Genomic DNA, 24,451 nt, shown 5'->3' with positions numbered 1-24,451 from the left:
AAGGCCTTGCTTATGAACTCCAAAATTAGATGACAGTTTGTACTGTACCTGAACGCAGCGCAAGCGTGAGGTACAGTGGCGGGCGAGGCACGTTCACGATAAATAATGTGAGCGCGCCCGTGCTTCAATGTTTGGGCGGGTCGCACAGATTCCAGTAGCATCATCTGTCTCACTACTTACTGTATGAGTTTGTCTGACAGATTTTAAACATGCGGTCTGGACTACAATCTACTGTGTGAAGTGATGTGAAGGTACTAGTGGTAAAAATAACTTTTTATTTTGTATCTCATCGTGTCTTAATGGCCAGATTAACCAAGCAAATTAGAATTATAAATAGGTATCTCAAAATCATGCCATAAACCATAATTAAACTGTTATGAATTACTATGTAGCCTAATTAATTATGAGTTAGAAAGGCAGAAGTTTTTGATCGTAATTATTATTTAGTAAACTGGATTTTACCACTATAGCCTATCTTATAATCATATTTTTTATAACATTTTTGCCTCAAATATTTCAAAATTTAAGGAACAGTTAAACATTTTGGTAAATACGCTTATTTGCTTTCTTGCTGAGAGTTAGATGAGAAGATTAATTCCACTTTCAGTATGGTAGCTGGGAGCCAGCCAACAGCTGGATAGGTTTACTTACAGCATAGAATACTGGAAACTAGAAACTCACCAATCAACATGTTCAATTCAATTCGATTTTATTTATATAGCACCAAATCATAACAAAAGTTATCTCAGGGTACTTTTTACATAGAGCAGGTCAAGACCGTACTCTTAATTTACAGAGACCCAACAATTCGCCCATGAGCAGCACTTGGCAACAATGAAAAACTCCCCTTTAATGAGAAGAAACCTCAAGCAGAAAAGAGCTCTAGGTCGGCGGCCATCTGCCTTGACCAGTTGGGTTGAGACAGAAAGAAGTAGGGAGGGGGAGAGGGGAGGGAGAGACACAGAGAAGCATAATAATGATAATAACAATAACAATGATAATAATAATAGAGATATAAGTAGTTATAATAATAGCAATAATAGCAGGAGAAGGTGTCAAGGCAGGACACCCACAGGACCACGCCACCATCCCTTCCCCATCCCCACAGCCATGTCCCTCGACGTCCACAATCCAGACTCTAGATTTTCCTGTGAGACGAGAAAGCACAAAAACTCCAGGGAAGAGGCCAAGTTAGTAACATTAATGGTACATGAATGCCTACAGATGGAGAGGAGGAGAAGAAGAGAGGAGCTCAGTGCATCATGGGAAGTCCCCCAGCAGTCTAGGCCTATAGCAGCATAACTAAGGGCTGGTCCAAGGCAAGCCTGGCCAGCCCTAACTATAAGCTTTATCAAAAAGGAAAGTTTTAAACCTACTCTTAAACATAGAGAGGGTGTCTGCCCCCCAGACCGAATCTGGAACCCCCCAGATCGAATCTGGAGGATGGTTCCACAGGAGAGGAGCCTAATAGCTGAAGGCTCTGCCTCCCATTCTACTTTTGGAGACTCTAGGAACCACAAATAAGCCTGCATTCTGGGATTGTAGTGTTCTAGTGGGGTATTACGGTATTATGGGCTCTTTAAGATATGATGTAGCCTGACCATTAATGGCTTTGTAGGTGAGCCGGATTTTAAATTCTATTCTGGATTTTACAGGAAGCCAATGCAGCGAAGTTAAAATGGGAGAAATGTTATCTCTTCTTCTAGTTTTTGTCAGTACGTGTGCAGCAGCATTCTGGACCAGCTGGAGAGTCTTTAGAGACTTGTTAGGGCAACCTGATAATAAGGAATTGCAGTAATCCAGCATAGAAGTAACAAATGCGTGAACTAGTTTTTCTGCTTTTTTTTTGGGACAGGATGTGCCTGATTTTTGCGATATTATGTAAGTGAAAAAAAGGCAGTCCTTGAAATTTGTTTTATGTGGGAGTTAAAGGACATGTCCTGATCAAAGATAACTCCCAGATTCCTTATGGTGGAGCTCGAGGCCAGGGTAATGCCATCCAGAGTAGCTATATCATTAGATAATGTGTTTCTAAGGTGCTTAGGGCCAAGCACAATAACTTCAGTTTTGTCTGAGTTTAATAGCAGAAAGTTGCAGGTCATCCAGTTCTTTATGTCCATAAGGCATGCTTGGAGTTTAGTCGACTGATTGATTTCATCTGGCTTCATTGATAAATATAATTGAGTATCATCTGCATAACAATGAAAATTTATGAAGTGTTCTCGAATAATATTACCCAAAGGAAGCATATATAAGGTGAATAGTATTGGTCCAAGCACAGAACCTTGTGGAATTCCATGTCTAACTTCTGTGTGCATGGAGGATTCATCATTAACGTGTACAAACTGAAATCGATCTGATAAATAGGATTTAAACCAGCTTAATGCAGTTCCTTTAATGCCAATTAAATGTTCCAGTGTCTGTAATAGGATGTGATGGTCAATGGTGTCAAATGCTTCACTAAGATCTAACAAGACAAGTACAGAGAGAAGTCCTTTGTCTGATGCAATCAGGAGGTCATTTGTAACTTTCACCAGTGCTGTCTCTGTGCTATGATGCGCTCTAAATCCTGACTGAGGATCCTTAAATAAACTATTTTTATGTAGAAAGTCACATAACTGACTGGCAACTGCTTTCTCAAGAATCTTAGAGAGAAAGAGAAGGTTAGATATAGGTCTATAGTTGGCTAAAATGCCTGAATCAAGAGTAGGCTTTTTAAGAAGAGGTTTAATTACAGCTACTTTAGAGGACTGTGGTACATAGCCTGTTACTAAAGACAGATTGGTCATATCTAGTAAAGAAGTGCTAACTAAGGGTAAGACTTCCTTAAGCAGCCTAGTTGGGGTGGGATCTAAGAGACAGGTTGATGGTTTAGATGAAGAAATCATTGAAGTTAGTTCAGGAAGGTCAATTGGAGAAAAACAATCTAAATATATATCAGGTTTTACAGCTGTTTCTAAGGTTCCTGTGTTTGGGAATAAATCAGTGCCTATTAAGTGCAGGAGGTGATGAATTTTGTCTCTAATAGTTAGAATTGTTTCATTAAAGAAGTGAAGTCATTACTACTGAGAGCTGTAGTAATACGTGGCTCAATAGAGCTACAACTCTTTGTCAGCCTGCCCAAAGTGCTGAAAAGGAACCTAGGGCTGTTATTATTCTCCTCTATTAATGATGACTAATAGGCAGCTCTGGCATTACAGAGGGCCTTCCTATATGTTTTAAGACTATCTTGCCAGGCTAAGCGAGATTCTTCCAGTTTGGTGGAACGTCATATCCTTTCAAGGTTTTGCAATGTTTGCTTTAATTTGTGGGTTTGGGAGTTATACATATTATATTTTGTTTATTTAATCTGCCAAAAAATAAGCTGAAGGGTAAAAATGACAGGTTGTGGTTTTATGGCCTTGTAGACTCCTTGTAGATTACAGGAAGTCCAAAAAACCTTTTGTTATACTGAGTGACACTTTTTGTACATTAAACATGTTAGTTAGCGAGCTTAAGAGGTTCTGGTAATTCAATTCAATTCAATTCAATTTTTATTTATATAGCGCCAAATCACAACAAAAGTCATCTCAGGGCACTTTTCACATAGAGCAGATCTAGACCATACTCTTGATGATAATTTACAGAGACCCAACAATTCCCCCATGAGCAAGCACTTGGCAACAGCAGTAAGGAAAAAGTCAACCTCAAGCAGAACCCGGCTCTAGGTGGGCGGCCAACTGCTTTGACCGGTTGGGTTGAGAAAGAAAGGGGGGGGGGGGGGGGGGGGGGGGGCGCACACAGAGAAGCAGAACAATAACAACAACAACAACAATAGCAATAGATACATGACTAGCAACAACAAACAGCAGCAACAGCAGGAGAAGGACAAGTGGAGTCTTTATGCTAAACTAAGCTAACTAAGGTACTGGCTGTATAGCTTAATATACATGGTGATATTCTCACCTAACTCTTAGCAAGAAAGTCAGTAAACGCTTTTTACTAAAATGTTAAACTATTCCTTTAAATGGCACAATTAATGGTAAATCAACATCTCTAACCTAACCATCTTTGTACATTGTACCATTTAAATGAAAAAAATAATATATTTATACATAGTAACAGATTGTTAAAGATTGTGTACACATGGTGAAATACTCTCTGAGTTTTAGTTTAGTAAGTCTCAAATTACCAACACTGAAGTACGCATTCTATGTATTGTATTTTCACTTTATTTTATCTTATCTTTATTAGTTATTATTTATCAAGTGGGTTTTATTTTCCATCTTATGTTACATCATTTTTACATGCATTTATGTTCTTTTTATGTCTTTTCATGTGAAGCACTTGATGCAAGTTATTTCTTTTATTGTAAAGCACTTTGAGCTGCATTTCTTGTATGAAAGGTGCTATACAAATAAAGTTATTATTATAATTATTATAATGATTATTATTATTGTTACATCTTCAGTGATTGTGGCACACTTAAGCCTCCATACACAGCTACAAAACAGTCCAGGTCTGACACTGGGTTGATCATGACTCTCTCTTCACAGAAGTTGATTTTGAAACCGCCCAGACAGGCTTCTCCCTGTAATTGCTGGGGGATGAGAGGAGAGGCTTCTCACAGCAGATTGGTGGATAAATCCATCCTTCCCATCCTGTCTTACAGTCCCCTCACAGGTGGAGTGTGTTCACATCTACTGCTTGCATACACTCCTCTGTCAGCAACTGTACAAATTATTATTGAAATATTTCACACCAGGATTTCTATTTTTTATTTTTATTTTTTTTTTTTACATCTGATTTGCTTTTTATTTGTCTGCAAATATGACAATTAGAACAGCTCGTCCAAACCGGGGACAGCACTTCCGGCCCCGTATACATTGCGTGAAAAAGGTGAGTGATCATCATCATTATTATTATTTGCCAGGAATAGCCATTATTTAGTGCTTTAACTCTGTACCCTAATCACAACCCATAAACTGCAGGAATTATTTGTAATGTACTATTTGCAACAATTCTGAATTCAATCAGAAATGTGGACACATTTTAAACATTACATATATGTTAATTTCTCAAGTGACTTATCATTTCTGCATTAGGCTTTAGTTTTTTTTCTGCATTCAAAAGTATGGAGCATGGGAGCAATAAAATAAATAAATAAATAAAGATTTCCATTTTAAGTTTCCCCTACTGAGTATTACTAGAAATCTATTTTTTTTAAATAATTTTTCCAGTTACATGAAAGATCTCATAAAGTACATGTGTATTTGTTTAGCAGCAGAAAAGCAAAGGCTTGTTAAAGATCATCTCTAATTCCACCTTAAAGCCAATTAGCTTTGCTGCTCTGCTGTCAGGTGTCATTGCAGTCTTAATTTACTGTACAGTTTAGCGGCATAACGTGACCTAACCTGGTATCTTTCTCAGATGAAGATGTTAACTTTAAACCTACTGACACTTTGAGGAAAAGGACAGGACAGAATCAATAACAATTACAGCTAATTTGTTCTGAAACAAAGACTGAGACAAAAGTTTCATGTCCCACGCCAAAAGTCAACAGTATTATAAAATAATAATTATAATAATGTTAAATTGTTATTCATTCTAACATAACCCTTAGATGGTTTGAAAGCGTACTACAGAAAAATACAGTTACACAACAGTAGTTAGATTTATGTGTCAGTGTTAGTATTTAAATACAAGAGAAAGAGCAAAGAATTTGAGGATGAGGAATAACTGGCAAACATATCTCTGTCCAACACAAGTTTGGCTGGTGGAATGTAAACCTCTACAAACCAAATAAATAGCAGAACAAAGTGGCTAACGTAACTCTAAACTCTCACACAGTGACACACACTCCCACACAGTGGATACTCCAGTCCTGAACAGTTATTTTCCTAATGTAACTTGTAACCCCACATAATAATATAGTTAGCCAAGCCCCTTTACTGTGGAAGTGAGGTTAGGTTATTCTAGATAGTTAGCCAGTCATGCTAACATTTGCAGCTTACGTTCGATCAGTTAAACACACTGTTTAATCCATTCCTTCCACTTTTGCATTTCTCTTTCTGATGGAAAGGTGATGAAAATGATATAACATCCTATTAATAGAACCCCATACACACTGTTTCAATATGTGGAGAAATCCAAAGCTCGACAGGCCTGTCATGCCTAGCTGTGCTCACTAAGCTTTGGAGCGTTGGGACCAACTTGAGGTTCACTGTCTTGCTAAATATATTTCATTATCAAAAGTAAATACACTTTTTATACAATTGTTACCCCTGCATTGCTGTAAACCAATGAAACTGATGATTTTGAAGTTTTGTGTGTAAAATTTTAATCTGCAAAGTAACTACAGCTGGCAGATAAATGTAGAGGAGTAAAAAGTGCAATATTTCTTTTTGAAATGTAGGAGAGTAGATGTATAAAGTAGTATAAAATGGAAATATTCAGGTACCTTTGAGTACATATAACCCTAATCAGATGCTAGAATTACATTTACTCTAACAGACAGACAAATCATGTTTTACAGTGTGAATTACTATATGAAAGCTGTCTTCACCCCATCTAGTTTCAGAGAAAACACTCTCCTGATGGGTGTAACCACTTCATTCATATGAAACTATTCTGCATTAGCTATTTATATTGACTGGCAATGTTTAGGGCCAATACAGGAAGCAGCATGGTGTTACTACAGTATAAAGTCAAGGTGTGGAGGTGGTGGATGGTAGTATAAATGTTTGCTTTCAACACCAGGGTTCACTTCCTGTCTCAGACCAGCAGTCTCTGTTTTCCATTTAACCATTTTTGCCTAATTGATACAGTATGTTGAAGAAAAATCGAGGCTAATAGCTAATTGTTGCCAGGGCTTGATGCTCCCAATAGATTCATAATTTGATAATTACTTAGACATGCCAGATGGATAAGACTTTGGATTTCCAATGGACATCATGACATTTTAATCACACATTAAACATAGGCTACATACTGAAATATTTTACAATCTTTCTCATAGATGCAACAAGATTAACTGAGACTCCACTAGCTCATCCTACCTGCACATATTCCCTTGGTATAACATATTACCTCAGTATAAAAATCTTCAAAATGTCTAAAAATATATTTTGAAATATACACTCTCTGATTGAATTCCCCCAAACCTCCCTGTTTATGGCTGATCATCAGTGTATATTCTGTGGCTGGTGCCTCTCTTCTCCTGAATAGAATATGTATACCTGCAGTGGTTATTACAGTGTGTCTGAATATCCTCAGTATTCTTTTGTTCATGTGAATCTTGATTGCTCCCTTTATTCCAGCTGGAGGCCATTGTGGTGGAGATGCAAGACCCAAAAAGTGGGATTAAAGGCTCAGAGCAGAAACTCAATGTCACTACTATCCCACATGTCATCGCTGGTGAGACACACACACACACACACACACACACACTCACAAAGCCTGGGAAAGTTCTAAAAGCAAGTTTGAAGTATTGGAAAATACATTTATTCACCTTCTGGTGGAGAGTTAGATAAGAAGATTGACTCTCATATCTGTTTTTTAGATATAAAGCTACAGCTAGCAGCCAGTTAGCTTAGCTTAGCATAAAGACTGGAAACAGGGGGAAACAGCTAACCTGGCTCTGTCTAATGGTAACAAAATCCACCTACCAGCATGTCTAAAGTTCAGTTCATATCAAACATAAGAGTGCACCAATCTTCTCATCTAACTCTTGGCAAGAAAGCAAATAAGCACATTTCTCAGAACTATTCCTTCAAGGCCTAAAATTAATTCATTGTTTAAAGTACATGTATAACATATTTGTCCCAGGTAATTACAGGTTTCTCAGAAGAATCCAGAAAAGGGTGATGCAATCTGCATGCTATCAGCTCTAGTAACACATTTTGCTAACTTTATTTATGATTTTAGTTTTTAAACTGGTCTTAAAGGTGCAGTGTGTAGAATTTAGTGGCATCGAGCAGAACAGACTTGGCAGAAATGGAATATAATATTCATAAGTATATTTTAATTAGGGTGTAATCACCTGAAAATAAAAATTGTTGTGTTTTCATGACCTTAGAATGAGCCTTTTATATCTACATAGGGAGCGGGTCCTCCCCCATGAAGGCCGCCATTTTGTACTGCCATGTTTCTACAGTAGCCCAGAATGGACAAACAAAACAGTGGCTCTAAAGAAGGCTTTTTCCTTTTTTGCGAGTTTCACCATGGGTTCTCCTACATGCTTGAAAGGGAAGGGTTTGAGGAAGAGTATTCACTTGGTTGCAATCTGCAACCTCACGGCTAGATGCCACTAAATCCTACACACTGGTCCTTTGAAGTCTATTAATTTGTTCCTAATTTAAAAGGTAAGCTCCAAATCCCCAAATTTCCACCAAGCCCAACTGTGTATAATTCTAAAATACTGAGAAGGAGAGAATATTTTGAGCATTGGGTGTTTTAGCAAAATCTGTAAAGCTGCACTGATCAACACTTCTATGTTAACAAAGGCTATGTGTAATGTGAAAGGTGATGTTTGAGAATGATCATCAACTATGCAGTTCTCCTCAGCTCTACAGAACCTTGTTTTGCCTTTTTTCGCTCATTGCTTTGGTTTTCTGGCCCAGAAACTCCACTCTTACCAGCATTGTTTCCTGCAGTAGCAAGCAGCTATTTTCAGAGAAAAACTCTAATAAACCCACTGTACACTATCTTCTCAACAATAAACAGCAGAAAGACACAGTTAGCGGCTAGCTGGTAAACATAGTGGAGCATTTAGCAGCTAAAAAGAATATTTTTCTCAGGGGTTGGTTGGTTGAGACCAAACCAGAGCTAAAAGGAAAGTGAATATTGGAATTACATTTACCAGGAGGAAACAGACACAACTCCAAATGCAACTTTATAAGGTGATAATATGTGTCGTGTTTTCAGCTTGCCCCTGAAATGTATGCTGCTTTCAGTTTGGAAAGTTGCAAACAAAGGATACATCAATCGTGTTTTTATCAACTTTACATCTAAGATAATGTTCTCTCTTCTTATATTTCAGATTTTGATAAGTATTTTACCTATACTTTTATTTCCACATATATTGATTATGGCACTTATTTGTTTTCATGCCCAGGCTGATTCAAAATGCTACCTCACTGCAGTACTTTTAAATAGAACAAGGAGAATAAATATCCCTTTTTATGGCCCTGTTTACTGATGCTTAATATTAGGTCTGGTTAAATGTTACTGTCAGTTCCTAGACCAATGCACCAAAGGTGCATTTACTGTTCAAGCACAAAAACTCAGGAATAAATTCACTCGAGCAGTGCCACATTTTGTCATTGCATTATTAAAAGCACAGAGTGTAGACAGTGACAGGCTGTCTTGGCTGTCTAAGCTGCTAACACAGCTAAATAAGGCAGCCCCCAATTGGATGAGATCTGGCCGGTGCTTTAGGAGCCAAAGTGGCTTTTTAATCCGGTCTAAGACCAGTGAGGGAAAGGTCAGCATGGCCACATGAGCCCAACCCACCATGTCAACTAAGGTGGCCTGATTATAAGCACCTGCTGCTGTGAGTAACCATTTACAAAATGATAAGGTACAACAGAAGTCAAGCTGTCTGAATTACAGAGTATGACTGTTACCTTTAGTTATTCATTTATATTGTCACGTCTGCTGGCTGCTGCTTTGCTGTTATTGATCCCTCTATAATCCCTGGGGATTTGATGTTACAGAGTTCACTTTTAAATGAAAGCTGAGATAGAACAAGTGAGGACCTATGTCAGAGGTAATCCAAGGCTGGGCTCAAGCAATTTTGTTAATAACAAAATACACAAAAGTTTTTGACACTGGCAAGTTTTACTAAAAGATGAAAAAAGAACAGTATGAGATAAAACAAATAATAATATTCAACAGGAAATAATGTAAGGGACAAATTGAAAATTATACAGTAAATGCAAAGCTTGTGTCCAATGTAATAATACAACCAAACAAACTAAATAAAAGTGACAAAAATTGAAGTGAGGTGAGTTCATTTAACACAAAGACATGATTTATTTTTTTAACATTTCCATGTGAAAAAGGATAAGAAACAAAAATAGAACACCAATTAAGAATATCAGAACATAATATCATTTAAAACAAGAGAGAGAGATTTATTCAGGTGCAGCACACTTTATACTGGATTCTGGAACTCCAAAGGGACACTCAAACCGATTTTACACATGAAGTCTGAAAACACTTACATAATATCTTCTGTGGCTCTGGAGGAGGTGTTTCAGATCTGAGAAAATAACTCTGATGATGTCATTTGGTTATCTCAGCTTGGAGACTACCAGTTTATAACTGCCAGTCTGTGTTACTGTGGGTGTTAAAGGACATTTACCAGGCAGGGAGGATCCAGTGGATGATGCTACAGAGCTGCATTATAGAAAGTGTAGGAGTCAGCATTTTTGGAGCTTGACCCATAGAAATCACTAAAAGTCAGGATATCTGGGCCTCACTGCATCAATTTTGATCATCCTTATTTAATCTGTCTCTTGTACGTCTTCTAACTTCATGCAGCAGTAGTGCAATACTAAATCAAAGAAATACACCTTTAAAGGACAGGTTCACAATTTTTGAAGTCTTAAAAACAACAGTCAGGAGCCCAAATGAATATTGAAACATGTTTGTTTCTGTAATCATTCCTCTTGCTAATATAAAGCTTCAGCATCCAAATGAGTCAAATCAAGTAGATATCTTTCAACGTTACAGTCTTTTTAGTGCCAAAGTCTCTCTTTTTGTTACTATACTTCCACCACAGCTCAACAGGGAAACACACTCAGAAACAACACTCAGGTCAACTTTTAAATGCATTTTTGCACAAAATAACTGTGTGGACACCCTGTGGATTTTGGCATCCATCACTTACAGTGAAAGCACATTTAAAGGGGATATTTTAATAGCCAGTATGTGCAGGAGGTTAGGAAAACCACTTTCACTGTTCATATGGACCCTGTGTACCTATCCTTTAAGTCTGGGGGGGTTGAATAAGGAACTAGATTGGGAACCATTTTTGTTTCAGTGGATTCATTAAAACTCATATCAGTAAAAAATCATCATCATCATTTTTTTTTAAGCCTAGTATCTATTCATTAACTTGTCTTTCCACACAGGTAAGGACATCATCGCATGGATTGTCAACAAGATGAATATCACTGCAGAAGGTAGTGAACTATAAAAATCTAAAGACTGCTGACAATTCCATACATGTCAGTTATTGAAGAAAAAAAAGACATATCCATATGTTCTTTACGGCCTCATCCATTCATTTCCTCCTGCTCTGCTTCTGTGTTACAGAGGGTCAGGCCTTTGGCACCATGTTAGTGGCCTATGGCTACATCTACCCCCTGCAGAACCACAAGAAGCTGGTCATGTGCAATGACACCAGCCTCTATCGCTTCCAGGTAAAACAAAATCCTCGTTTCTTCTTTGCCGCCTTGGTGGAATCAATGTCACACTTTAACATCACAGGGAAACAGAATTTAGAGAGGATTCCCCCTCTACAGAGATAGACTGATTGTGTTAAAGCGCCCTGATTGCAGGAAATTTTGCTTGAATTTTGCCTCATTGGTCTAGAAGCTCATTTATAAAACATCAAAATACAACTTTTCATCAAATTATGTAATTCATTGTATTATATATAAATAATATAATTCTGAATAATCAGCTTATGACAAAATAATAATAAGCCCCTGTCATGCAAAACTCAACTGATGTTTATATGTGATTTATTGAACCTCATACAGATGTATGAAAAGGTGTGAAAACAAACATTTGCTAGTGGAAAGGTTTGATCTGATATGCATCACATCTGATCCATAAGAAGATCCTGCACAACAAATTAAACTAATCTCAACAATTAGCTCCACTGAGCTAATTGTTGTGTATGGCACATTCAATCAAGTGTTCATCTGTTTTCATTGAGTGTGAGCAAAGTGGACAAATCCTTGTTGTAGACTCATCAAAACAATACCTCTTGACTGTGTTACTGCCACTGTTGTTCATGTGTAGACATTGAAAGAACATCACTAATACTGTCTCCCCAATCTCAACCTCTTTAGACCCCATACTTCTGGCCTACACAGAAATGGTTTGCAGAGGATGCTGACTATGGTGGGTACAGTACTGTATGTCATATATCATATAGTTTTGTGAGAAGAATATATAGTAATAGTGACAAATTTCCCTTTTTCAAAGATATTAGTTCAACAAAAATACTCTATGTTGACACGCACAGACATGCAAAAACCTTCTGTCTCACCATAAACTAATCAAACATGCAGGAATTGTTGTGTGTGGTGATCAATGGGATGGCTGGGCTTGAGTCACTGACCCCCCCCCCAACTGCCATTGCTGCCATCTTGATTAATCTGGACAGGAAGTATCAGCAGCTACTGCTCAACTGTCACTGAGCAAAAGCAGAATGTTGCTATCATATTTACATCCAGTACAGAAATACACACATCCAGGATGTGTTCAGCCTAGCATAGCACAATGGCTGGAAGCAGCCAAGTGCCATCAAATGTTTTAAAAATCATTTACACTCATTTACATGCTGTTTCATGCAAATACATAATGTAGATTTCAGTCACTGCATGCAGCATCTCAGAAGTCATGTAGGTTTTCACTTGATTATAACTTTAAACAAATAATTCCTGACTCTTGGATGAACTTGTGATTAGCCTTTTAGATAACAAGATAAAACATGTAAATCAGACAGTTTGAGTTTGACTGACGGAGGACGGTGTATTTTTTGATTTTGACAGAGCTAAGCTAGTAGTTTCCACATCAAGGCTTTCAAATATTTTTGTAGCGTGTGTGAAAAAAATGATTGTGTGATTATGTGATTACTAATGATTTTGTTTTTCTCTGGTTGTAGCCATTTATCTGGCAAAGAGGAACATCCGCAAGAAAGGCATGCTGGAACCCTATGAACAGGTACATATAGAAGTATAGAAAAAAAGTTTTGTTTTTGCTGAAACATGTTGAGTGTGGATGCAGACACAGCATACACAATGTAGCAGCGAGCATTTGGCCAAAAACAGGTTCTAAATATGCTTGTGGGATCAAAGAAGACAGCAGGATCCCCAAAAACGATCATCTGAAAAAAATAACTAATTGAATTTGTTATAGCAGCCAATAATGCTCCCTATATCCCCAATATTCCTCTCTGCCTGCTGTTGACCTTTTAATTGTTCCAAAACATCAGTAGTGAAGTTAGAAGAAATGTGGGGAACATTACTGGTTGCTATAATAAAACCATGGAAAGAAGCTTTTATACTGGTGCAGAGCAGTTTGTTATTTATGTTTTATCCCAAGTCTGATGGAAAGAGTGGCAATAAATGTCAAATTTATATAGGTAGTGGAATAATATGGAGGCAGATTTATATAAAGAGAATAAAAAGTGGAGATATGGATATGTGGAGGTAATTTAGCACAGTAAGAAAACCACTGAAACTTAAAACCTACTTGGAACACAGTAACTTTTTTGAGCTCTATGAAATCAGTACAAATTGACAATCAATAATGTACATGAAAATATTTATATTTTAAGTTTCCTTATTTATCAAAATATATGACTTTAATAATTGTTATGATTATCATTCATTAATTTATTTTTGTTAAAGTTTCATAAAATGTGGAACTGCACACATTTTTATTTTTATTTATTTATTTAAATTTTGTACAAGCACCAAAAACACTGCTCCTACACTTCCCATAATGCAACTCAATAGAGTCTCTGATGAGCCTGTCTGCTAAAACCCTGTGTCATTCAAACTTCACATCTCCAGTTTGTAACCCGGACTTTCTGTAAAATGTGTAATCACCAAGCTGAGATAACCACGATGACATCACAATGACATCATTACAGTCATTTTTTCACACTGGACAAAAGCTTCTGCAGAAATCTCGATGTGTATGGGGTGGAGTGCCCCTTTAATGTGTGTTGCAATAAGTGGAGCCACTTTAGCTACAAATATTTCATACAATGCCCTTTACCACTACATGTCATGATGACTGAACATGAAACTTAAAGGTTCTGTGTTTCCTTTGGAATCCAGTTGTTCCTATCCCATTTCCCTCTTAATGTCTGTTGTGTGCTCCATGAATAGATGAGGAGTGCTCCATGATGTCACTGTATTTGTCTTTTAAACAGGCACATTACAACCACCTCCATGAATGGCTGAACCACAAGTGGGACTTTATCGTGATGCAGGCCACCGAGCAGTACAAGTAGGTGAAACCCTTCCAGCGTGGTATTGAACTTGACTTTTTTCTAGTCAGTGAAGATAGACAGCTGATATAGGAAAAGAGAGAGGAGGGGTGACGTTCAACAAACTGGAATAGAGCAGGGGATGTTGCAATGACATGATACGCATCTTAAACTGGATTTTTTACTTGAGCCAGAGGGGTTAACAGCAGGCTCACCGTGGATACCTGGGAAGGTTTAGGTTTTGATTTACAGTTCAGTGTTAGACTTCACCATAACAACACTAGACAGATGACAGTCTTTCATTCACTTTCTGGTATAGTGACAGAAAGCTACACACAAAAGTGGAGTTACATCCAGGAAACGTTTATTTTGCTTTGTCTCATTGCTGAATAGGAGACTAGAGGTGGAAATTACAAAACACTGATTCCAATTGATTTGTTCAGTTTGTTCAGTTTAGGTTCTCTTCTTATTAAGCTAAGTGAACATGTCACCTTTCATACCGCTTCAATGTTTGATGCTGATTCTGACTGTCTCCAGTTCACCAGTAGTATGTTCACATCTAGATGTGTACAAGCACCATTTGTATGATTAATAGCTACAGTATTTTCAACAGAGTTATTATATTAATGCTACTGCTAAAAATGTTACTGATTCAGTTATTGACAATGGTTATTGATTATAGTGTTTTGCTCAGTTTGAAGATTCTGTGTTAAAGACTTGTTCTAAACTAGAGTGCAAATACTACTATGTTTGCCTCGATGATGCTTTTACTGGATGTGTGTTACTGAACAGAAGAAAACTGAACCTGTCCTTCATGTAGTCTTCACTATCAACAATCAATCCCGGCATCTGAAACACAAGCAGGCAGAGCAGACCAACAGTTTTTGCGGTCTCTTCTTTGTATCTACTCGGTAAAACCCTTAACAAACAACTATTCCTCCAGCTTTAGACCACTATACCCAAACCCCAGACCAAATCAAACCTGAGCAGGATGACTGTGTTTTCTTTCAAATTTTCCATCCTAGTGATTATACAATTGGTACCAATACCAAAACAATACTTTCATTTAACAAAAGCACAAGTACTGTACAGAGCTTTGCCAAAATAAGGTAGTCTAAAACTGGCAACATTAATATTTAAATCATTAAATAGTTTATATAGGCATTTTGAAAGGTTAGGTTTTGTAAAATGAGTTCCACTATAACACCCGGCTTTCCTATTATTTTTGTGTGTGTGTTTTCTTTGTGTGTGTCAGGGCTGGTAAGGAGAGGAAGAAGCCAGATCGTGTGGTGTTTGACTGCCAGGAGAGGGCTTACTGGATAGTGAACAGGCCACCGGTCAGTATGTGTGTGACTCTGTGTGTCATGATATATATATATTAGCATTTAGCAGCAGACAGATGTCACTGTCATGTACTTATTATACTTACTATATATTCATCATAAACCTCTCCTGTGTGTCCAGCGTCGTACTCACAGCGCTATGGACTGCGGTCCAGAGCGTCTTATTGATCCCAACACAGATGAGGTAACAGGTCTGTACACACACACACACACACACACACACACACACACACACAAACACACACACACGTGGCAGAGAGATTGAGGTCAGCTGGTCTTTTAAGAAACTTACAGGAGCTTAACAGGGAGAGTAGTTCTGCAGGGCTGATCTCTATAAACATATCCACTTAGAGGCTAACACCTCTGCCTCTCTCCTCTCCTCGCCTTCCCTGCCCTCCCTCCCCTCCCCACAGAAACTAGAAAAATATTCACATTTGAGAAGCTGGAATCAGAGTAAAGACTCAAAGTTATTAACTGATTATCAAAATAGTTGGTTATTCATTTAGGTAATAGTTAGCAACTAATCAATTAATCTACTAAACATTGCAGCTCTAGTTAAATGTGAAACAGTGGAACTTGTTGTTGGAAGAGGTTTGGTAAACGTGCTGCTTGCTCTTTCTCAGGAGCAGTAATTAAGATTTAAGGTACTTATCATATCCAGGAAAGCTTAAGTTGAATCTTGTGTTACTTGCGTATGAACTTGAAGAGAACAATTTTACAAATCTAGTTACTTTTAATTGATACAGTATACGCCGGAGCACATTCTTGTGTTGTCTGGATGTCTACATGACACATATTATTCTCCCAGTGAATCGTGGGGATTCAAAACTGTAATTTGGGAGTATTAGTGGGGCTCTAACACAGTCACGGTGTCTTGAATTGTATGAGCTAAGTGCTCCACTGCTGCTCTGCTACTCTTGCATCATTTTGCAGCGATATTGAAAGACAATGTTTTGGTTTTTCTTTACAATGTACAGGATGAAGATAATCAGAAACTACAAACATTAGAACACCATCTAAGGAGGGCGTATTTAATTAATTGTATTTTTGTCTTGTCTATTTCTTTTCTTTTCAAACAGATCTTCTTGCTCTGATGAAGATGGGAGTGTAAAGGGATAATATATAGTATTCTGTAGTGTTGTTACACTTCTGTGTGTAAACTACACTCCTCTGAACTTCTGTTCAGTCCCTCCAGAAAGTCCTAAAATCAGCTGCATTATTTTCAAGCAGTAAGAACAAGTATCCTCTAGCCTGGAGGGACTGTTTAGTAAGTTCTATGTTGTTTGCAGTGGTGGAAGGTAAAGGTATACTATGCAGGATTTTCCTAAAAAAAACCAACTCATAGCGAATAACGTGTAGCAAATAACAGCATGCAGGGTGTGAGGTCAGCGACTAGGTTACATCATTGTCTCCGTCTCTCTCCTCTGCTCCGCTCTGCTCTCTATCTCTGTGTCATGGATTATGAGGTTCCAAACCAGACAAAATATGAATGAAATTGCGAGAGGAAACGGTGATACAAGAGTGAGAAAGAGTAAATTAGTGTGTGAGAGGTTTAATTGGCGTTCAGTGTGTGAGAGACCGAGTTACTGATGCTTCTGCTGTTACTAATGAATGATGAAATAACGAATTGTTTTTCATTTTTGATTACCAATTGAATATGAAAAAAACAAATAATACATGTATAAACAAAAGAGCGGTTTAGATCTTTTCCTGCTCCGACACAGCAGTTATCAAGAAGCTTTACTGCCTTACTTGATTCTGCAGAAGGTGGTCAAGAATTTTCGACAGCATTTCAATGTTTCATTTCAATGTTGCTGCAAGAAACGACGGCTGTGCTCATGATCATTATATTAGCGTGTTTGTATACTCTCCTCAGCAAACAGCACACAGGTCTAGTTCACTCGACCACTGCTGCTCTCTCTCTCTCTCTCTCTCGCTTGCTCATTGAGTCAGGGAGGAGGGGCCAACTTTGAATGCTGCATGTTTACAAACACCAACTGTCAAACCCTGCATAGTGTACCTTTAAGTAAAAGTATCAACACAACAATGTAAAAATACTCCATTACAAGTAAAAGTCCTGCATGAAAAATCCTACTACAGTAAAAGTACATAAGTATTATGAGCTTGATGTAGTTAAAGTATTGCAGTAAAAGTACATAAGTATTATGAGCTTGATATAGTTAAAGTATTGCAGTAAAAGTACATAAGTATTATGAGCTTGATGTAGTTAAAGTATTGCAGTAAAAGTAGTGGTTTGGTCCCTCTGACTGATATATTATTATATATGACATCATTAGATTATTAATAGTGAAGCATCAGTGTTAGAGCAGCATGTTACTGTTGTAGCTGCTGGAGGTGGAGCTACTTTCAACTACTTTATATACAGTTAGCTAGTTCAGTCCAGTGGTTCCCAACCTAGGGGTCAGGCCCCTCCAAAGGGTCAGCAGATAAATCTGAGGGGTGGTGAGATGATTAATGGGAGAGGAAAGAAGAAAAAACAAAGTTCTGATACACAAATCTGTTTTCAGTTTTGGACTTTTTCTCTGATCTTTGATTTCTGGTGAAATATTGGATCATTTGATCATTTATTGAAATGACAACATGTGAGAAGTTTAGAGGGAAAAAGCACTATGTTGTCAAAAGCCAAAAAAGTTGTAAACAACTGGTTTCATCTTTAACAATGTGTTGTATTTTAAAAGCTTGTTATATTATCCATTGAGTCAAATCTTCATCTGAAAAGTAACTAAAGCTGTCAAATAAATGTAGTGCAGTAGAAAGTACAATATTTCCCTCTGAAATGTAGTGGAGTGGAAGTATAAAGGAGCATCACATGGAAATACTCAAGTAAAGTACAAGTACCTCAGAGTTGTACTTAAGTACAGTACTTGAGTAAATGTACTTGGTTACTTTCCACCACTGGTTGTTTGTTATTGTCCACCTTCTGTTTGTCTTTCAACAGTAGTTGCTTTCTTTAGATGTGTAGTGTAGTTTCTCTTGTAGTTCTAGATGTGCTTACAGTGAGTGCACCTAACATTGTTCCCATGAAAACAGACATTTTTCTTCTTGCCTCTTAGAAAATCTCCTTCGACCAGTACAGACGCATGGTAAGTCATAGTTGTGACATTTGAATAATACACATGCTGGTCTATCTGATTTTAATAAAGCATCCACTGAATCCCTAAATGTCCTCCCAGCTCACTGCTGATGTTCTAAAGCTGTAAACTGTTCTTTCAAAATAGTTTGAAGGACTTTTTCTCATGCAGTCAGTTTAATATCCTACAATTTCTGAAACTTTTGTAATTGTGTCCGTCTTTTATTCTAGAACATTTTCTATCAACAAGCCATCATGAGGTCAAAGGTCAAGTCTAGCGTGTCCCTTGGAGCGTAAGTTCTTCTGGTATCTTATCTATATGAGAATCTTACCAGAGCTTAAAATTCATTTTGAAGTTTTTCTTACCTTTTTTACTGTCTTGTGATTACATGCAAACTACCTCACAACAATCAGATGTTATATGTACTGTATATCCTAACTGTAAGAAAATCATCTCATTAACAGGATTGTTTGATTAGTGTCAAACAAAATACTGTCTGGACCAGTTTGGATCACTGACATAGACTCTTCTGTGGAAACATGTGGTCCAAATAGTTCTTGGGCTCATGATAGTTCTATCTCTGCAGACTGGTCAAGTATACCACAACCTACAAAAACCACGACCCATTCCTGGCTCCCTGTCTACCCAGCAACCCCTGGCAAACAGACAATGACGAATACTGGAATCTCAATATGAGAAGGTGAGGGCTGGCAAATTACCACTGTGTGTCATAAGCATCTTCATCATAAAGGCACTTCAAAGGTATCAACCTCAAATCAACACTGAGATATTGGTGTCATTACTGTAATCAAACAAAACCAGCACTGAGAAACTGTCAAGCCTCAGGTGGAGAGATGGGAAAATTCATTCCAACAAGTTTATCCCCTGCAGGGAAAGGGAAAGAGGATGGAGGGGGTTTATGGGAATTGTAGTCTTAATTTGAGACACAAATGACACAAACATAACTCCATACAGATGGGTCTGCATAGTAAATGTTTCATATAGCTGTATTACAAGCTGTCTGTATAAGGTCAGTGCAAATACTATTTAAAAGCCACAGTCATGTATCAGCAGTGAGTGACACAGTCTGTGCTTGTGTCAGAGTTGACGTCCCTACTAAAATGCGAGTGGAGCGCTGGTCCTTCAGCCTGTTCGAGCTGCTGAGCGACCTGCGAGGCCGGGACGACTTCAAGATTTTCCTCAAGAAGGAGTTCAGCGGTACGTTGCCAGATTTCCTTAAACATAGTTTTAGTTTGGATCATGTATCTCTTGTTTTGAACCTGACTGAGCATTCCTGATGTGGCTGAAGGGTGGTGTGTGTCAGCACAAGCATCTTTCTCTGGGACCCTCACCTCTTGTTTTGGATAGATTTTTTTTAATTTTAGTTATTTTCTATGTCTTTTCTTCTTCTCATTTATTTATTTCTTTTGTGCGTTGCTGCAGGATATTTTGTTGAATGTTTCTGATGTTTGTACTGAGGCATTAATCAGCACATGAACTGTTGCACTTACATATTTAAGCTCTTTACCTGTTTGAATCTTTGCATGAGCCTCATGAGTCACTGAAGCAGAACGTGTTGCTCCTGGCAGTAATAAAAGATCTTTGATCATATATTTTACAGTCTATTTCCACTCATCCTTGTGGTTTACCTTTTAGCATTACTTGGGGCAATGTGTTGGACATGCCTCCTGCCAATTAGATATGAGCAGCTCTTCAGGGGGTCCAAGGCAGTAGCTGGGGTGTTCTAAATGCTTCCTTGTATGGATGAGATGGTTTCATGCTCTCACTACAACAACATTGGCAGGACACATTGTTCTGCAAACTGATATAACAACTAATTCTGGTGACACAGCCAGGGTATGAAAAGACTACAATTAATGTATGTGTGTATATGTGTGTATGTCTCTCTATCTCTCCTGTGTGTGTGTGTGTGTGTGTGTGTATTCCAGGGGAAAACTTGGCTTTTTGGGAAGCAGCTGAGGAACTCAAGTTGGGCTCTGCCTCTTCCATGTCAACAAAAGCTGAGACCATCTTCAAGTAAGACAAACTGGACTGTTGGACTCTGTGTGTGTATAATAGACCTCCAGTTGAACTATATGCATACAGTAATATACTGTATATCTGTCTAAATAATATACATACACTTTGTTGATTGTGCTCATTCATACTCCTCTATGAGGTATGGTCTTGATTTCTTTTATGTACCAACTGTTTTATGGACATGTAGGAAGCTATCAATCACAATATGCTAGGCACCAGGCAACCTTTAAAGGACAGGGTCACAATTATTCAAGTCTAAAACAACACACAGGTGCCCAAATGAACATTGAAACATGTTTGTCTTGCTGTAATCATTCCTCCTGTTCATACTGACCATTAGAAGATCCCTTCATAATGCACTTACAAATAAGTGATGGGGGACAAAATCCACAGTCCTCCTTCTGTGCAAAAATGCATTTAAAAGTTTTTCTGAACCTAATATGAAGCTTCATTTTGCACTAAATGACAGTGTGGACACACTGTGGATTTTGGCCTCCATCACTTACATTGAAGCACATTTGAAGGGGATCTTTTAATAGCCAGTATGAACAGGAGGAATGATTACAGTGAGGAAAACCTCTTTCACTGTTCATATGGACACCTGACTTGAAAAACTATTAAACTATCCTTTAAGGAACACTGGTGATCAACCTGTTTTCATGGGAAATTTAACCTTTCTATGAAAGCAAATGTCATGTGTTTGTCTGATTCCCACAAAAAAAAAAAATCAAACAAAGAAAAAAAGTCTGAAGACAGGATCTATGTTGTTTCAGGATAGTTATATTTCAAAGCAGAGTACATCTCAACTGTCCTTTGACTTTGACTTTGGCATGCTCTTTGTGTTCAGGACCTTCCTGGCTCCTGGCGCGCCGCGCTGGATCAACATTGATGGCAGGACGATGGGTCTGACAGTGAAAGGCCTGGAGCATCCTCACCGTTACGTGCTGGAAGCTGCACAGACACACGTCTTCTTGCTGATGAAAAAGGTGTGTCTGTGTGTTGTATAGTCCCTGATATACAGCGCTTATATACTTGTAGGTACATACAGAGGGGTAAGCACATGAGTAGATGAAGAAATTTACATCACTTGATTGTTGGTAGACACTCAGCAATGCAAATATACAAAGACTACAATTCATCTGTTAGGGTTGGTGATCAGCATCAATATGTCAGTAATGAATTAGGATCTGCTGAAACCTCTTGCTCAAATCCTTGTATGATAACGTCAGTCCTGAGCAAAGCAGTGTTATTATTCCAGTATTTATTATGATGATTAATCACAGCACCTTTTCATGCTGTGTTTCTGTGGGTTCTCTGCTCTCATTAGCTTGTTTACTGCCAGCAAAATGCTCCCCACAGCATAACACAGCCACCAGATCCCCTCACTGTAGGGGTCAAGCATTCAGGCCTGTACCAGTTTCTCCTTTAATTTGTCACCCATCTGTATATATATACTATAATATGACCGTTTTCTAAAATATCTTGTAGTTTAAATGTAGTATTTCCTATAGTATCCATTGAAGTTACTGCATATATCTGTTGCAGGAAGGTCTGGGAAGGGTTTAGACAGACATGTAAACCTCTGCACCAACAAAATACTGTAGTTTTCAACCAACAGCAGCACTGTAGAGGTCTGGCTCATCTGTAACATATACAGTAACTGACACAGGCGCAAAACACAATCTTAAAAGTGTCTGAGGGGGGCATGAGACTAATTCTTAAAGGCGCTTAGTGAAGCTGAGGTCACCAGCAGTCCTGTGTGCTTTCATTTGTGCAGGACACTTTCTTCCGTTACCTCAAGTCTCCAGTGTACAAGGACATCCAAAAGAAAGCACTGAACCCCGCGGCTCATAACTTCAGGTTTGTGATCTGATCCTGCACCAACAGGCTGGTGTCTATCTTGATGGTGTCTATCTCTATGTATATGCTTGCATAATATGTATGTGCTTGATGTTTCTCCCCATGATCATGACATTTCTGCATCACAGTTGGATACTTGTACAGATACTCCATGCTTTGTGTCATAAAACCAACTGAAATGTGTACTGTATACCGTCTGTCGCTGGGGGAAAGAGGCTTTTCCATCAATCAAATATTTCTTTTTGCACCCTAGTGAGGCCCAGGTGGAGCAAAATGCTCGGAGCCGAAACCCAGGCATCCATCCCATCATTCTTTGGCAGCAGGAGGAGGAGGAAAAGGCCAAGGCTGCTGCTGCCTCTGCTCCTGTCGATGTCAAGGCCATGATGAGCAAAATAGACAGGAAGAAGTAGAGATACACACAAGTGTGTGTCTGTGTGTGCGTGTGTGTGTGTGCAGGGCTCTACATGTCAAAAGATTTGCTTTGCTCTGCAGTGTCATGCCAATAATAGTTCTATTTCAAAAAAATGATCACACTCAAGCAAATGTAAGAATTCCAATTTTCTTGTATAAACATTGGAACAAGGTTGTATTAGGTTGAAAATATCTGAGGTGACGTACTGAAAAACTTCCCTATTTTTTTAGAAAGTGATACAGTATTTCCACAGACTCTGCTTAAGGATGTAATGTTGCTGTACAAGTCACATTAATGACAACCTGTGATTCAACAAATCAAATTGACCTCATATTCAGTACTTGGATATATGACATGTAAACTGTATTTTTAGCTGAGCTTGTAATAGTAATATTTTTTCCTGCATATTACTCCATACAATTAACAGTGTGAGTACTGAAGTTAGTACTGAAATGGCACCTCACACAATTGTGTGTGGAGATACTGTAGCTTTTGTTGCTGCAGTATGTGTGGCATGTATGAAAATAGAGTAACTGTGGCTGTGTATACCGCTGTACACATGTTCCATGGGATTTAAGCTGTATTTTGACTCTCTGTACTCTGAAGCCCTGTTCTACCAGTCAAAGCCAACATGCCCATCAGTATGTCAGTGCGCTTATGTTAAAGAAAATAAAATTCTCTATGGAAGATTTGTACAGTATGTAAATCTGATGATTTGCCCAAATTGAATAAATGAGATCAAGAAATAGCAAAGTTCAGATTATTGTGCTTGTTTGAGTTTGTTAGTGACATCAAGTTAAATGTGGAGGGCCATATCAGAGATTTTAAAGCCATTCCTACAAAGAGTTTCCATTTTTTAGGGGTCTTTGTGCTTTCCAAGCAACCACTGCTTTTCACCATGCTATGGAATCAACTTTATCAGGTGTCAGATGTTTTGGAGCGCTCTATCAAACACTAGGCTTAAATACACAAGACATCAACAAGATGGAGAAATTCTACAGGAACTCAAAAATGAGTTTACTGTTTGATCTTCACGGTGCAGAATGATGTACTGCATGTACATCAACCTCACCAGATGGTAGCTGATCTTCAACATAAGGCAGGTGCCAAGTAACAAAAAAACCCCAAAATATAATTTGCTATTAGCAAGAACAGGTCTCTTTCACGGTGTCTGGTTTATTCAGTAAAATCAACTTTAATGGAAGAGACCATTTGACCAAATTTGTGATTTTTGTTACTTTACATCTGCTTCTTGATCCTACACCGTTTGTTCTTCACTGCAGAATGATGCACTGCATGTACAGTTTGTTTTCACATTCATCTGCTGGAGGAGGAAAGTTTCTCTATGCTCACGTTGAATCTCAGTTTACTCCTATAAGTACAGTGCCAGAAGTGTGATGTTAAAACTTGAAGCCTCTAGTGTACAAACACTGAGAATGGACTTGAAATGAACACTTGCACTCATAGATACTTTAAATGATGGAGA

General features: G+C 38.1%; 1 protein-coding gene across 2 annotated transcripts; it reads left to right on the top strand.

Moving 5' to 3' along the window:
• Positions 1 to 149: 149 nt before the first annotated feature.
• On the top strand, positions 150 to 23,825 carry rgs9a (regulator of G protein signaling 9a). 2 transcript variants are annotated; one of them, XM_042393016.1, is made up of 19 exons: positions 150 to 251; positions 4,536 to 4,662; positions 4,821 to 4,878; positions 7,299 to 7,395; positions 11,118 to 11,168; positions 11,302 to 11,408; positions 12,066 to 12,117; positions 12,884 to 12,942; positions 14,162 to 14,238; positions 15,474 to 15,555; positions 15,683 to 15,745; positions 18,636 to 18,665; positions 18,884 to 18,945; positions 19,240 to 19,353; positions 19,756 to 19,871; positions 20,603 to 20,690; positions 21,541 to 21,679; positions 22,471 to 22,553; positions 22,807 to 23,824. In XM_042393016.1, exons 4-19 carry the CDS (start codon positions 7,320 to 7,322, stop codon positions 22,961 to 22,963), a joined length of 1,356 nt encoding a protein of 451 aa, XP_042248950.1. In that variant the 5' UTR covers positions 150 to 251; positions 4,536 to 4,662; positions 4,821 to 4,878; positions 7,299 to 7,319; the 3' UTR covers positions 22,964 to 23,824. The 2 variants fall into 2 exon arrangements, with proteins under 2 accessions (XP_042248950.1, XP_042248949.1); XM_042393015.1 differs by lacking the exons at positions 150 to 251; positions 4,536 to 4,662 and having other exon boundaries at positions 4,809 to 4,878; positions 22,807 to 23,825.
• The last annotated feature ends 626 nt before the right edge of the window (positions 23,826 to 24,451 follow it).

This window comes from Thunnus maccoyii, chromosome 18, assembly GCF_910596095.1.
Source record: "Thunnus maccoyii chromosome 18, fThuMac1.1, whole genome shotgun sequence".
NCBI classification, from domain to species: Eukaryota; Metazoa; Chordata; class Actinopteri; order Scombriformes; family Scombridae; genus Thunnus; species Thunnus maccoyii.
This window is presented reverse-complemented; position numbering and strand designations above follow the sequence as displayed.

Coding starts and splice junctions, on each gene's coding strand:
- rgs9a (XM_042393015.1), top strand. CDS start 4,810: ATGACAATTAGAACAGCTCGTCCAAACCGGGGACAGCACTTCCGGCCC. Junction 12,118..12,883: donor TGCAGAGGATGCTGACTATG/GTGGGTACAGTA, acceptor CTCTGGTTGTAG/CCATTTATCTGGCAAAGAGG. Junction 12,943..14,161: donor TGCTGGAACCCTATGAACAG/GTACATATAGAA, acceptor TCTTTTAAACAG/GCACATTACAACCACCTCCA.